The following is a 13,966-nucleotide window of genomic DNA, read 5'->3' as shown; positions in this document are numbered from 1 at the left end:
TTTTCCTAGAAATCAATTCAACCCACTTAAGTGTTTGCATATATTCGATGAATAAGCTCACAATGCATCATGTAATTTTGATCGAAAAATTAATTGATGGCGGCTCTTTAAGTTAATTAGCAACAATACAACAATAGGAAACATCATTTATTATGCAAACAGATATCACTGTACAAACAAACACAGATACAACACTGTAAACTAAATGATGGACTTGCTATAATTCTCATAAAGGGTCCATATACTCATACACATGTTCTTCTTCTTCTGAACCGTTTGATTGGTCTGGTTTTCCACTACCGCTTCTTTGTTGTGCTAGTACTGCATAAGCTTGACATTCTTCCATTGGAATTTTTGAAGAAGGATCACTAGATTGAGAGTACAAAGGTGTATACATTAATGATAACATGGCTATACACATACTCATCAATGATAACACGACTATACGCATACCCATCAATGATAACACGACTATACGCACAGTCCTTATTATAACGGTCGGCAATCGGTCCTTCACAGACCATTTAGTGCACGTGACCGGTCAATTTGCCATGTGCTCTGACAAACTGGCCGGTCAATATTTTAGTGCTAGTACTAGTTCTGTAGCTCTGTTCTTTAAGTCTTGTACTAGTTCTAGTTCTGATAGCTCTGAAGGCTAGAAGGAGCAGGCATCTAGTTAGTATTGCTACTTTGAAAGTGAAAACAGAAGAAATGACTGTGCCAAGCAGCATAGAAGAACCATCTTGTTGAGTCACTCAAGGAAAAACTTGTAAGCATTTTGATGGATGGCTCCACAGCTATAATTATGTCAGGCCATCAGAGTATATGGTAGGACATTATGTCTTTTCAATTCATAAGCACTATACGCATACCCATCAATGATAACACGGCTCTACACATACCCATCAATGATAACACGACTATACACATACCCATCAATGATAACACGACTATACACATACCCATCAATAATAACACGACCATACGCATACCCATCAATGATAACACGACTATACGCATACCCATCAATGATAACACGACCATACACATACCCATCAATGATAACACGACTATACACATACCCATCAATGATAACACGACTATACGCATACCCATCAATGATAACACGGCTATACACATACCCATCAATGATTACGCATACCCATCAATGATAACACGGCTATATACATACCCATCAATGATAACACGACTATACACATACCCATCAATGATAACACGACTATACACATACCCATCAATGATAACACGACTATACACATACCCATCAATGATAACACGACTATACGCATACCCATCAATGATAACACGACCATACGCATACCCATCAATGATAACACGACTATACACATACCCATCAATGATAACACGACTATACGCATACCCATCAATGATAACACGACTATACACATACCCATCAATGATAACACGACCATACGCATACCCATCAATGATAACACGACTATACACATACCCATCAATGATAACACGACTATACACATACCCATCAATAATAACACGACCATACGCATACCCATCAATGATAACACGACTATACGCATACCCATCAATGATAACACGACTATACACATACCCATCAATGATTACGCATACCCATCAATGATAACACGGCTATATACATACCCATCAATGATAACACGACTATACACATACCCATCAATGATAACACGACTATACACATACCCATCAATGATAACACAACTATACGCATACCCATCAATGATAACATGACGATACACATACCCATAAATTCCAAATATTGCTCTTGTTTTGTGTTTCCTACAGAATGATAGTCAGGAATGTATAATTATGTACCGCACCGTATAGCGGGTATATTTCGAGGGTATAAATGTTCATTATTAAGCATACTGCAAAAAGGCTGCTATTCCGTGAAAATTAAAACCTTTCTAATGGTCTAGCTCGTACGTCTTTCCGCGAAAGTTTATACCCTCGAAATACACTCGCTATACGGTATACACACATGATATTATCATTGAACAAAAGGCATTGCTTTTGGAAATGGTACACATGCTAAACAACCTTTGTTTTGGTTGACTTAATAAATGCACCACATGCCTATAAAACAGCCAAGCATGCCAATAAAGCCAAATAGTGCCTTGGAAATTACAGTAACTACTCACCATATACAACAACTGAAGAAGGAAATGTACGCAACACTGTTTTTAGCTTGAAGCTAGCCGAAGCGTATATATACGTATCAACAAGCTTACCACACACAATAGAGCACAGCTATCACTCCCACTGTCACAACAAGAATGATCACCACGATGATTATCCCAATAGCAGCAACAGTCCCTGAATGCACATTATTATTGGTTACCACAATTAGTACAACAGTTAAGGTCAGATATTTTAGCTGATTAGTCCACCAATAAAACAAACAAGTTCCTCAACTGTACCTGTATCTAGAATGCTCTCTGTTGTGCTGCTCTCTGTTGTGCTGCTCTCTGTTGTGCTGCTCTCTGTCTCTGTTGTGCTGCTCTCTGTCTCTGTTGTGTTGCTCTCTGTCTCTGTTGTGCTGCTCTCTGTCTCTGTTGTGCCGCTCTCTGTTGTGCCGCTCTCTGTTGTGCCGCTCTCTGTTGTGCTGCTCTCTGTCTCTGTTGTGCTGCTCTCTGTCTCAGTTGTGCTGCTCTCTGTTGTGCTGCTCTCTGTCTCTGTTGTGCTGCTCTCTGTCTCGGTTGTGCTGCTCTCTGTTGTGCTGCTCTCTGTTGTGCTGCTCTCTGTTGTGCCGCTCTCTGTTGTGCCGCTCTCTGTTGTGCCGCTCTCTGTTGTGCCGCTCTCTGTTGTGCTGCTCTCTATTGTGTTGAGAACGGTTCCCCCGGAGAGTCACAAAATAAACGTGAATTTCATCATACAATTACGCAATACATATTCACAATATATCGTACAGCATGAACTGCTAAATACCTTCAGTTGGGACTACCGAGGGAGTCACTGATGAGCTGTAGGGACCAACACCCTTTGTATTCACAGCTGCCACTTGAAAGTCATACACCAGTACGATGATTCCAGTAGTGATGATAACATTCCTAGCAGCTGTGTTGTTGATATGCTCAGGTTCCAGCCACCCCTCACCCTTAGGTCTGTACCGCACCATAAAGCCAATGAGACCTGCCAGTGAGTTGATGTGTTCGCAAGGAGTTTTCAACCAGGACACTACTATCCCTGACACTGAGAGCACGGAAGTAACATTCATGGGTGGAGCTGTGGGCACTGTGTATAAAGACGGAAAGAACATAGATATTGAGAATTATAATTATGATCTATAGGGCATTAACATTGGAGACGTTTACAACAATATAAAAAATGGCTCACCAGCATCGAGGGTTGTTCCTACTATAAGAGTAGAGTGCTTCCCATAGCCCTGCTCTCCTCTGGCCTGCACAGTGATATTATACTCCACACCTTCTTGTAACACAGTGAGAGAGTGATGTCTGGCCTGCCCTCCAACCACCACCTGCCTGTCCGACCTGATCCCTATACACTTATTGTTCCGGGGGGCGTAAGATACTTGGAAACCAGTGATGATGTCAGTTGTGTTAACTATGATCCACTGCACGTCGATACTGGTGGAGGAGCGATTGGTGACACCAATGGAGAGGACAGGTCCAGCTGGAGAAGAAGAGAAGCCAAATGGAATGTTATTCAATCTATCAAGGGTGTATACAGAGAAGAGGGCATGCAACTCAGTATATGTGCCGTACCTACTCATCCGACTTCGTATCAGAGGCCGGATATACATGTACTAAAAATAGAATCCAGTATACGGACGGGAACAAGTGGGGGGTGTTATTTACAGAGTTATAATTATGGGCGTGTACATCAGAGCTACCTTGCTAGCTAGCTAGCTAGCTAATTATTTTAGAGAAGTGTCATGACCAGTCCTAGTCCAGCCAGGTCCAAGACAATTACCCCTTCGAGTGGGAAGTTAAGTGCTGGGCGTATTGTTAAGACACTGCTAGTGCGAGCCATACTGCTGCTGAGAACTAGTTCTATCCATGCTGCAATCGAGCTAGCTACCTGCAAATATAAAAAAAGATCTTGATTTACCTTGTGCGGTCAAAGGTTACGTGTAGCCGTTTTTGTGGGCAGTTCTAAAAATAGCTCAATACGAAGTCGGATGATTCTGAGAATAGGGTGAGTTGCATGCCCTCTTCTCTGTATACGCCCTTGGTTCTATAAACACTTTGAATTTCCTCTGTAGGTTTACTAATATTACAGTTGTAAGAGTATACCTCGGAGGGTGATTGCAATTGGTCTACTGTTGCGGCCGGGAATTCCAAAATCACCAAAAGCCTGCATCCTGATGGAATACTTCTCACCAGCTATTACGTCCATCAATGTAGCATTGTCGCCAATATAGTCATCAAAAAACTTGAAGCCAGTGGAATTTCCAGTGGTGTAGGCCATCGTGTAGCCCAGTACATTCTCAGGAGGATCCATTTCACTATCACCTCATTGTTTCCAGGGGTATCCACACTTAGATCAGTAGGGATACCAGACGGAACTACAAAATAATAAATGTTACCCCTTTACTAAATAAATATTTTAGTCTTACCAAGTAGAGTCCTGCTGGCATTCATTGACCCTCTGCTATTGGTGACAGTACAAGTGAAGGTTAGTCTTCCTGAAATTGTGAAATCATTGACTGTTAAACTATTGTTGTAATTGGTTGCGAGTTTGTCTGTCTGACTAAACGAGTTGGTGCTTAAAAGATTAAGGTTGTTGCCTGCTCTATCCAGTGACCAAACGACGGTAGTTGGAGGGTAGCTGGTTGTGGGGCAATGGAGTGAGAATGAGGGCGGGTAGTGGACGTGGGAGGAGAGTAGCTCCACTGTGACATTGTCCGTGAGAACTGGTCCGGCTGTGTTAATGAACAAACTAGTGTTCAAGCTGGCGCTGTGCTAATGCCTCTCGCCATGTTTTTGCTTTCGCTCAAAAGTATTATAGTGTTATATTAGTTTCTATAATGAATTTTATATTAAAGGTAGCTTATCTATATAAAGTCACTGAGAAGAAAAGACTTATTTATATGCATCTATTGTTGTTATTATTTATTGTATTATGTGGCTTACCAGGACCTCAAGAAAGAAGAAAATTGATTCTTCCAGGATCCAGTTCAGTGTATATAATATCTAAGAAGAAAAGATCTGTGTACATGCATAATTATTGTTATCTATATTGTTATATGATAGTGTTTTGTGACTTACCAGGCCCTCAAGACAAAGATGATTCTGCCAGGAGGATCTAGATCTGGATCTTGGATATTATTTCTCACATGGGGAATGAGCGCGCATGCGCATTACATCCACAGGAATAATTAAAGGGTGTGTCCAAAGAGATCAATTTCACAAAAAATAATGGCTACTGCTAGCTAGCTGTTTTAACAGATATTTTCTGAGTATTGTAGCTAACAAAAAGCTAGCGCTTTAGTGCAAGGCTAACTCATATGTTGAATAGAAAGTTTGTGCAGACAGATGATGCTATGAAAGATTCTGAAGAGACTGCAACAGCCTTCAATGTGAGTCAAACTAGCCATAACTCGAGAAAGGAGCTTTAGTTTGCTAATCCACGAATCAAAATCCAAGAGAACGTGGCTAGAAGCCTATAGAAGCTGTTAGTTTTCGTCGCATTGCAACCGTTGAGCAGTTACTGCTGGAATACACACACAGACACACACACAGACACACACACAGTCAGCTTTACCGTATCCCTCGTGCGGCTACGCCTCGAGGCATAATGAATCAATAGACAGAGTATACCTACATGAGTTTTGATAATTGTCTGTTGTGTAGATGCCAATGAACAATTGCTGTGGGCCATCAGAGTCTCGAGTGTTGCAAGTGTACACACCCTCAGCTTGTACTGTGAATTCACTGAACCTAGAACCAGTCTCTAAATGCATCTGAACACACAATGATGTGGTAGTAACTACAAGAAGGTCTCCTCTCAATCTGATAATCGATCCATTAGGGTAGCTCCAGGTATCAACTACATCACCACAGCATCTGATCCCATTCACACTCGATATGGTGCTCGGATCAACAATGGAGTTGTTTGGTAAGTTGAAGTGTCATCACAGTGCTCTCTCTACAGAAGAAGAATGGAGCCGGACCCATTGTTGTGCACTGCAGGTAATGTACAATTATAATTATTGCAAAATTAATTATCTCAAACTTTTGTAATTTAAACCCAATTGTTACTTTGTGTCAAGATAATTACCGTATAGCGGGTAATTTTCGTGAGGTAAAAAATTCGTTCAACTCGAAAAACGGTGGTTTTCGTGAGTAAAAATTTCGTTTAGTCTAGTGGCTGTACTGCATTCCTAAGTTAAGCCACGCCTACGTTAAAATTTCGTGGAGTGTCAGCTTGCCCACAAAAATAACAAATATTTTACCCCACGAAAATTACCCGCTATACAGTATCCCAATCTGCCCCCTCCTTTCACACATGCATACCTGAACACCTTCCTACCCTATCTACCAGTTCCCTCACTCTCCCTCCCCCCCCCTTAATTGCAGTGATACAGTGGGCAGGTCTTGTGTGTTCTCTGCGGCAGCCATTCTCACGGAGAGCTGTAAGGCTGAGGGCATGGTGGATGTGTTCCAAGTGGTCAAAGCTCTCAGAGTACAGAACCTGGTGCCATGCCCAGTGTGGTGAGTTCACAGTATTATAGTTTCTTCTGAGTACATGTTTCATAAGGCAATTACATCAATTACAATGCTTGCTACGTGAGGGGTTAATAAATTAGGTTTATTTTTTTCTCTGTAGGAACACTACGAGTACCTTCACAATTTGCTGCTGACCTTTCTTGATTCTGATAGTCACTCTTTCGGACACTCTAGATCTACTACTGTTTGACTCATTGATTCATAAAACCTCGTGCAATCGTATTAATGTTAACCCTTCCTTTTTAATGTGTAACATGATTTGCTTTTATATCACTATTATTGAATGAACATGACTAGAAATGGTGTTGTTGAATGACAGCTTGTACCAGAGTTCATGCACTCTTGCTTGTACATGTATTATTAACCTGGACCCCTCCCTTTTTTGTGTAACTGATTTGTTTTTAATCACCATTAATGAATGAACATGACTAGAAATGAACATGACTAGAAATGGTGATTAATTGTTGAATGACAGTTTCTGTCTGATATAGGTCCATGGTAGTCGTTATCACAGGTTGAATAGTGAGATGATGGATATGAATCCCATAAACAAGACTGGTAGGATCACTAATGTCAGGAACTCCCATACTGGCCACACTGCTACAGTCATACTGCATGGGGAAACAGGGCATTATTAAAAGTGGATCATAGCAATAGCACACGAGACAGTTATTCAGTGCTAGACCTACTGATAACAGTAGTAGACTCTTGCTAATCCAGCTCTCTGAATTACGGTCACCGGCCGTTTCCTTTAAATTGGCACAGATCGTTTGGCACAGATTGCTAGCGTGATTATTTACTGGTCCTGAAATGCGGCCACCTAGCTCACAGTATACTGGCTGGGTTTATAGTTCTTTTTTACGGCCGGATATAACGTTTTGGAAGTGGTTTGGCAGATGAAAATTGGACTACATACACTGTAGAGCGTCATTTATTAATAATTCGAGACAGAACTGTAAAATTAGTCATTAGATTCGAGGCAAGATCGCTATTTAGCCGCGGCTATTTTCTGAAATTTGTGGCCAAACTACACTGTCCCAAGGGTGACTGAAGAGTCTACTGTATACATCTTATGGAATGTAGATCAAAGATCGGTTTTTAGTAGTCTAGATAATTATTACTAGAACAGAGGATAACAGTGCTACATACTTACCATACTCCTCCACTGATTACAGTAGCTGTAGCAACAGCAACGGGGACAGGGGCTTTAGTGCTCCAGTTTTTGTGGGTGAGGCCAGGGTACCGTCTGAATGCATACATCATATACCCCACTGCCACCCCAAGGAATAGCAGGCTGGCGTAAAGGAATGGCCTGTAGTAGGGAGGAGTAACAGTGATATCTATCCTAGGACACAAAAACTCATAAAACAAAAAGCTTGTAACGTAATTGTACGTATAGATCTCTACCTCTTTATTTCCTCATTGAACAATAGATGAGATGCAAAGTCACTAAAGTAGAGGGTGGCAAAGGAGGCCAGCATCCAGAACACGAGGTCCCACTGAACCCTGAACCTCCCAGTAGCTGGTTTAGGTGCCGATGCTCGAGCTATCCTCTCGGAGCTAGTCTGTACAATCCCTGCATAGGGTGAATAAGAGAATGAAACATGGGTACTGTCCACTGTCTAGACTTAGTAAGTCATCTGCTGCAAAACCTTTTCAGAGCTAGCTTGACCCCAGCTCCCACTGGAAGGAAGCTGCTTATTATGAAGAACTCACTTTCAACACTACTTTCAACTGTCCTGGATCTTAGCTCCATCCTTCTGATTTCTGATTGCTGATTGCTTCTATTTAGCTCCATCTTTCTGATTTCTGATTGTTGATTGCTTCTATTTTCTCGATCTCTTCCTCTACCACACTCTTATTCCAGAAGAAGATTGTAAACACACATCACCGTTCTTCGGTGGATCTGAACTGGTCGTCAAGGCTTTCAATGCTTTTTTGAGCGTTGAACCACGCCCACATTCTGCCCAGTTTGTTTACTAGTTGGGCGGAGCCACACAGTGAACGCTTTGCTGAACTCCGCCCAACTATTAGATGGGCGTGGCCCACCTCTATTTTTTAGGGACGGGCTAGTTGGGCTTGGCCCCACCCTGGACGCGAACGCAACTAGGGACGGGCACGCCCATCTACTTGGAGATCTCGAGGATGTCAGAGTCTGCAGACACTACTGCTGGCAGCACTGCTGCCACCAGTAGTGCCTTCTCCAGTGTCTGTGATAACTTTAAACAAGAGCAGGAATTTGGCTGGTTCATTTCAGATTCTAGTGTAACTAGAGACTTTCCCCAGAAGCTGGATCATGGTGACCTAAAATACAAGCAGGCTGCTGTGATGTTCCTCCTTGCCTGCATAAATGGATCACTACATATTATGATGACGAAACGATCAAATACAATCAGAACACACAAAGGTCTGTACGACATTAACATTTTATTATGTCATATTAACGTTGAATTTACAAATTTTATATGTTGTCTTCCTGCAGGTGATGATTGCTTACCAGGAGGAGCAAGAGAGCCCAGTGAGACCAGCCCAGTGGAAACAGCCCTCAGAGAGGCTCAAGAGGAGACTGGATTAGACCCAAACCTTGTCACCATCGTAACTGTAGCCCCTCCGTTTATTGCTGGACGTGATATATTGATGGTGGTGTCACCTGTGGTGTGCATACTTAATGTAGACCCTAAAGCCTTGAGACTAACTCCTTGTGAAAATGAAGTCGACTGTGTTTATTGGATGCCAATAAGAAATTTCCTAGAGAATGATCAAGGAATGGAATATGTTAAATTTCGCTACCATTTGTTCGATCAATTTTTTAGTGATAAAAAAGCAGGATTTCATTTTGACAGTATTGAAACTGGACAACATCACTTTGTTTGGGGCCTTACAGCTAGTATCTGTGTAACATTGTCTTCAATCGCTCTCAACCGAGCTCCAGCTTACCCTTACAGTGAGAATATTGCTATATCATCGATTTGGACTGAAGACAAAAGATTGAAAGTGACTTTACACGAGATTGCATTGACATCAGAACACAGAGAGAAAAACTCTCCCAATGAAGTGAACTCCAATATGTGTATAGACAAGTGGGCAAATAGGAATATTTCCAAGTTATGATTTTTCATTATACATCTGTGTACATGTACTAGTAATTGTCTGCAAAATTAATGCATTTTTTGATTATACAGTGCGACAATAAATAAAATTAATGATGTTAATTTTATTGAGCAGTTTTTTGAGTTTGCAAAAACTTTACATTGACTGGTAGTTTATACTTGACTTGTCTAAAGGCCGTCTTTGCTCCAATCTCAGTGGGACAGTTGTACTCGAACAGCATGGTTCCAGCTTTCACATTTGCCACAAAACGATCCACCGAACCCTTCCCTTTCCCCATACGAACTTCAAGTGGTTTCTTGGTCACTGGTATATGTGGGAATATTCTGATCCAAATTTTCAGTCCTTTTCGTCCAATGGTCTTCAGAATCGCCATCCTAGCTGCTTCGATATGATAGGCACCGAGACGCAGGGATTTTGTGGCATAGAGTCCATAATTTCCGAACTTAAGAGTTGGAGCTACCACGCCTCCTTCAGGGGTCACCGGTAGCACTGCTCGAATGTTTTTTTGTGACTTGCGATACTTCATTTTGTTAGGTCTTAGCAGCATCGTTCTGATAATCTGTAGAGATAAGTATGACATTATAATTATTATGTATTCAAAAAGTCTCATGATATTAAATTTATATAATTATGTGCCAATGTATATGTGGAGAGGGTAATTTTATCAATATATTGCTCACCATATGATTGAGTGGGAGCAGTCCAGCAGAAGTTGTTCTGATAGGCTGACTGAGCCTGCTCAAGGGAAGGGTGGCCCTAGACAGAAACATGCTTCTTCTTCTGGAGTGTATCTGATAATTCTAAATGAGGCCGCACTATGATTCGTTATTATAGCCGCGGTTAGAAACGAGGGAATATGGCAATTTCTTCACAGGATGCATGATCACAATCACATTGTATTAGACAAAAAGTAGAATGGTTCACACACACACACACACACACACACACACACACACACACACGTCACACATAAAGAAATATAGCAAGGTTCTAAGTGGAAAACCAGTCCTTGAGTAAGATGTATTCTTGCAATCGAAAAGGCAGTCCCAACTGTGTCACCGTTTCTTCGTTCACTTGCACTTTCATACCTCCCCGAATCACGAGTCTTGCCTCAGATGCTAGAGACATCTCCATGAGGTTGTCATCTCTCAGTACAAGTATAAGTTTTATGGTCTGCTCAGGTACAAAATTCCATCTCTGTTCTGCCACTTGAAGGCTTAGCTGTCTCAGTTCACATTTATGACGACCTGGCTTGAGTAAGAGTGCTCCAGCATGGATTAAAAAGATAACGCTGTCTTCTCGGATGTATGAATTTTTCTCATTTAGAGTGAGTTGTCTTCGAAGGACACAGTAGAGAGGGGTCTCGTGTTGAATATTGGTGCAGTTTATTGAAACATTCGTTTGACACAAAAGGAATCCAGCCACATCTAGATGACCATAAAAGCAAGCATAGTGTAGTGCAGTGTTGCAGTAGATCTCTGTAGGTAGGTTGACATCTGCTTTGTAAAATTTAAGCAATCTGATCATCGTAAGTTGTCCATACTTTGCCGCAATGTGAATGGGGGCAAGATGTTTCCTGAACTCTGTGTTGGGGTTGATTCGAGCTCTTGAGCTGAGCACCATTCTTGCAACTTGAGTAGCACCGACACGGCAACAGTGATGAAGCAGAGACACCAGCTGCATCTTAATGTGCTTCTTCTCTTGGTAGGAAGCTTGGTGGAGGTAGTCTTCTGTACTCTTCATTAAAATGAGGGCTACTTCAATGTGATCTTCGAGCATTGCTATCATGGCTGGCAGGTCAGGCCAGTAGCAGCCTAGAGGGATAGGAGAAGCACCTAAAGATAGGAGAAAATCAACCATTTTTTGGTTTCCTTTCTTAGCAACTGCAGCTAGAGCAGTTGTCCCATCCAGCCACTTGGAGTCAATAGGCAGACCAAGGTAGTGAAGTTTTCGCACATTCTCAAAATCGCTCTCAATGGCTGCTTGATAGAGAGAAAACTGAGCAGGTTTTTGCTTATCAGAGAGTTCTTTAAGACGGTCAATAATCTCGGGGTCTGCTTCTTTCTCTTTGGCAATATCAAGTGGTGTCTTGCCTTGTGCATTAGGTAGGCTTGCACATGCTCCATACATCAGCAAAATCCTGACAGCGTCGTAGTCTCCCCTTTCTGTGACAATGTGCAGAGCAGTGTTGCCATCGGGCTCTTGTGTGTTCACATACGCTGAGTTGATTTCGAGGATATCGCTATAAACGGAAGCGATCGAAACTGCAGGATCTTGTGGCTTGGCTTTGGCTATTTCAGTGAAGACACTTGTGCCTTGCTTTGTTTGTTTCAAGCAGAATGGGCAATTGACGCATAGCAGATGCACCACGGCCATGTTCCCAAACTGTGCTGCCAAAATTGCAATGGCTTGTAGCTCGGTCATAGCTTGAAATTGAGTGGGGTCCTTTATATTCTGGAGTAGAAGTCGAAAAGCGTCCATCTGATTTTTTGACACGGCCTTGTGGAGATACATCAACAGTGTCTCATCGTCGAGCCTCAAGGCGGAGTCGGAAGGGAGTATAGAGTTCAATCGCAGTACTCGACCGAGCACATCGAGCTTGTTGTGTTTGAGGGCAGCGTGGGCAGCCATGAGAATGAATTGAGCAGGGATGCTGTATTTCTGCCAGAGTATATCTTTGAGGTGTTTGTCATTTCGAGCAATTGAGACGGCACTTGTGAATTCATCCAGTGAGATTTGATCGCATTTTTGCTCCGCGTCACTGTCTGTAGATTCCTGTGGCTGTATGCATGTGAAAAATAGATTATGAAACAGCTATAATTATAATAGTGAAAAGCTAACATGATAAATGTAAACAATATACAATTAATGTGGCTATCTAGTTTACTATCTCGTATTATTCCCAACCAAGATAAAAGTATACCATTTGAACCTTCACCTCATGTACATAAACAAGTGCCATTGTTGTCTGAAAAAACAACAGTTTATGCATGCAACTGTATTGAGTCCATTCTATGTAGCTCTGTATCATTGTGTGTTTGTGAAACCTCTCATTATCAAGCTGCCACAAAACGCAACACAAACTTCCATTCAACATTCCTATACATGTAGAGCGTGGGGAAAAACCCATTACCATTGGCTGGCTTGTAGCTTTCACTATTGCCAGCTATGTAAATAGATTCCTTACAGAGTATTTACAAGGGAGAGCCTGAGCAAACACTTAGCAGGCCTTCAAAGGTGTCTTTATATATAGATCATATTTTGTCAAAGGCCCCTTAATGGGAGAGTTAATGACATGACCAGACATTACGTCTAAAGGATGGTGATGTTACGTATGATATTGTTTAATGTGGGAGAAGGGAAGAGACGGGTGTGTGTCCCTCCCTGCATTAGATGGTTTCACATGTAACACCAATTACATGCAAATTAAGACATAATTTGGTATTTCCTCTTGTGTCAATTAGAAGGTTGGCTGTTGGAGTTTACTTACAGTGAAGGCTGTTGCAGTCTCTTCAGAATATTTCGTATCTGTTTGCGCAAACTTTCTATTTAACTATAATAGCCTTGCTAAGTGCTAGGTACTGGTTAGCTACAAGAGTCAGAAAAGCTGTACACTGCCAGAAGCAGCACTCATTGTCATACAAGTAGCTATCTGTCTAGTGGGAGACTAAAACACGGCTACTAATCGCAATTGCTACGTATATACACCAGCTAGCTAAATACACACCATAATTTAAATAATATTAACATAAATCAGAAAATACGAACCCAATGTTTTGTGTAAAACACTCACCGTCAGTTTCCTGATAGCTGAGATCTCCGACCCTATAGTTATATCATTGTGAATGTCCACTAGTGTGCTGGTAGTAGTCTGGACAACTCCTGGTTTGGCCTTGGGGGGTGACTGGAGGTAGCCTGGCCCAAAGATTTCATCATCTTCATAGTCTTGATTGTACTCGTACCTCGACTCTTCTGCTCCCATTGTCACGTATATATAATTATATTACAGCTTAGTTTCACTGATTGTTATGTGTTTCTCTCTACTATTAAATACTTTATATTGGCTCCCAGTTTGATTAGTTTAGACACACCCCTTTGACTTCCTATACACGGGGGTTTCCCTT

The 13,966-nt window shown here is 41.7% G+C and overlaps 5 protein-coding genes across 9 annotated transcripts in view; 1 reads left to right on the top strand and 4 right to left on the bottom strand.

Moving 5' to 3' along the window:
- Positions 1-13,966, top strand: part of LOC135331751 (uncharacterized) — a 92,659-nt gene that overhangs the window by 38,436 nt on the left and 40,257 nt on the right. The window lies entirely within an intron of this gene.
- On the bottom strand, positions 127-6,169 carry LOC135331735 (receptor-type tyrosine-protein phosphatase S-like). Of its 5 annotated transcripts, none has more exons than XM_064526972.1 (10): positions 5,271-6,167; positions 5,136-5,210; positions 4,619-4,924; positions 4,296-4,567; positions 3,376-3,672; positions 2,968-3,273; positions 2,460-2,855; positions 2,271-2,355; positions 1,783-1,818; positions 127-368 (listed from the first exon to the last, which is right to left on the bottom strand). In XM_064526972.1, the coding sequence occupies exons 4-10, from the start codon at positions 4,501-4,503 to the stop codon at positions 227-229; spliced, it is 1,470 nt and encodes a 489-aa protein (XP_064383042.1). In that variant the 5' UTR covers positions 4,504-4,567; positions 4,619-4,924; positions 5,136-5,210; positions 5,271-6,167; the 3' UTR covers positions 127-226. The 5 variants fall into 5 exon arrangements, with proteins under 5 accessions (XP_064383042.1, XP_064383043.1, XP_064383044.1 ...); XM_064526973.1 differs by having other exon boundaries at positions 4,619-4,687; XM_064526974.1 differs by lacking the exon at positions 5,136-5,210 and having other exon boundaries at positions 4,619-4,687; positions 5,827-6,167.
- LOC135331750 (transmembrane protein 128-like) lies at positions 7,126-8,660 on the bottom strand. Its single transcript, XM_064526994.1, has 4 exons — positions 8,448-8,660; positions 8,139-8,307; positions 7,885-8,043; positions 7,126-7,342 (listed from the first exon to the last, which is right to left on the bottom strand). The coding sequence occupies exons 1-4, from the start codon at positions 8,527-8,529 to the stop codon at positions 7,240-7,242; spliced, it is 513 nt and encodes a 170-aa protein (XP_064383064.1). The 5' UTR covers positions 8,530-8,660; the 3' UTR covers positions 7,126-7,239.
- LOC135332012 (large ribosomal subunit protein uL16-like) lies at positions 9,946-10,612 on the bottom strand. Its single transcript, XM_064527317.1, has 2 exons — positions 10,523-10,612; positions 9,946-10,401 (listed from the first exon to the last, which is right to left on the bottom strand). The coding sequence occupies exons 1-2, from the start codon at positions 10,610-10,612 to the stop codon at positions 9,946-9,948; spliced, it is 546 nt and encodes a 181-aa protein (XP_064383387.1).
- On the bottom strand, positions 10,683-13,937 carry LOC135331729 (ankyrin-3-like). Its single transcript, XM_064526966.1, has 2 exons — positions 13,636-13,937; positions 10,683-12,623 (listed from the first exon to the last, which is right to left on the bottom strand). Exons 1-2 carry the CDS (start codon positions 13,822-13,824, stop codon positions 10,833-10,835), a joined length of 1,980 nt encoding a protein of 659 aa, XP_064383036.1. The 5' UTR covers positions 13,825-13,937; the 3' UTR covers positions 10,683-10,832.

The sequence above is a fragment of the Halichondria panicea genome, chromosome 2 (assembly GCF_963675165.1).
Source record: "Halichondria panicea chromosome 2, odHalPani1.1, whole genome shotgun sequence".
Classification (NCBI taxonomy): domain Eukaryota; kingdom Metazoa; phylum Porifera; class Demospongiae; order Suberitida; family Halichondriidae; genus Halichondria; species Halichondria panicea.
This window is presented reverse-complemented; position numbering and strand designations above follow the sequence as displayed.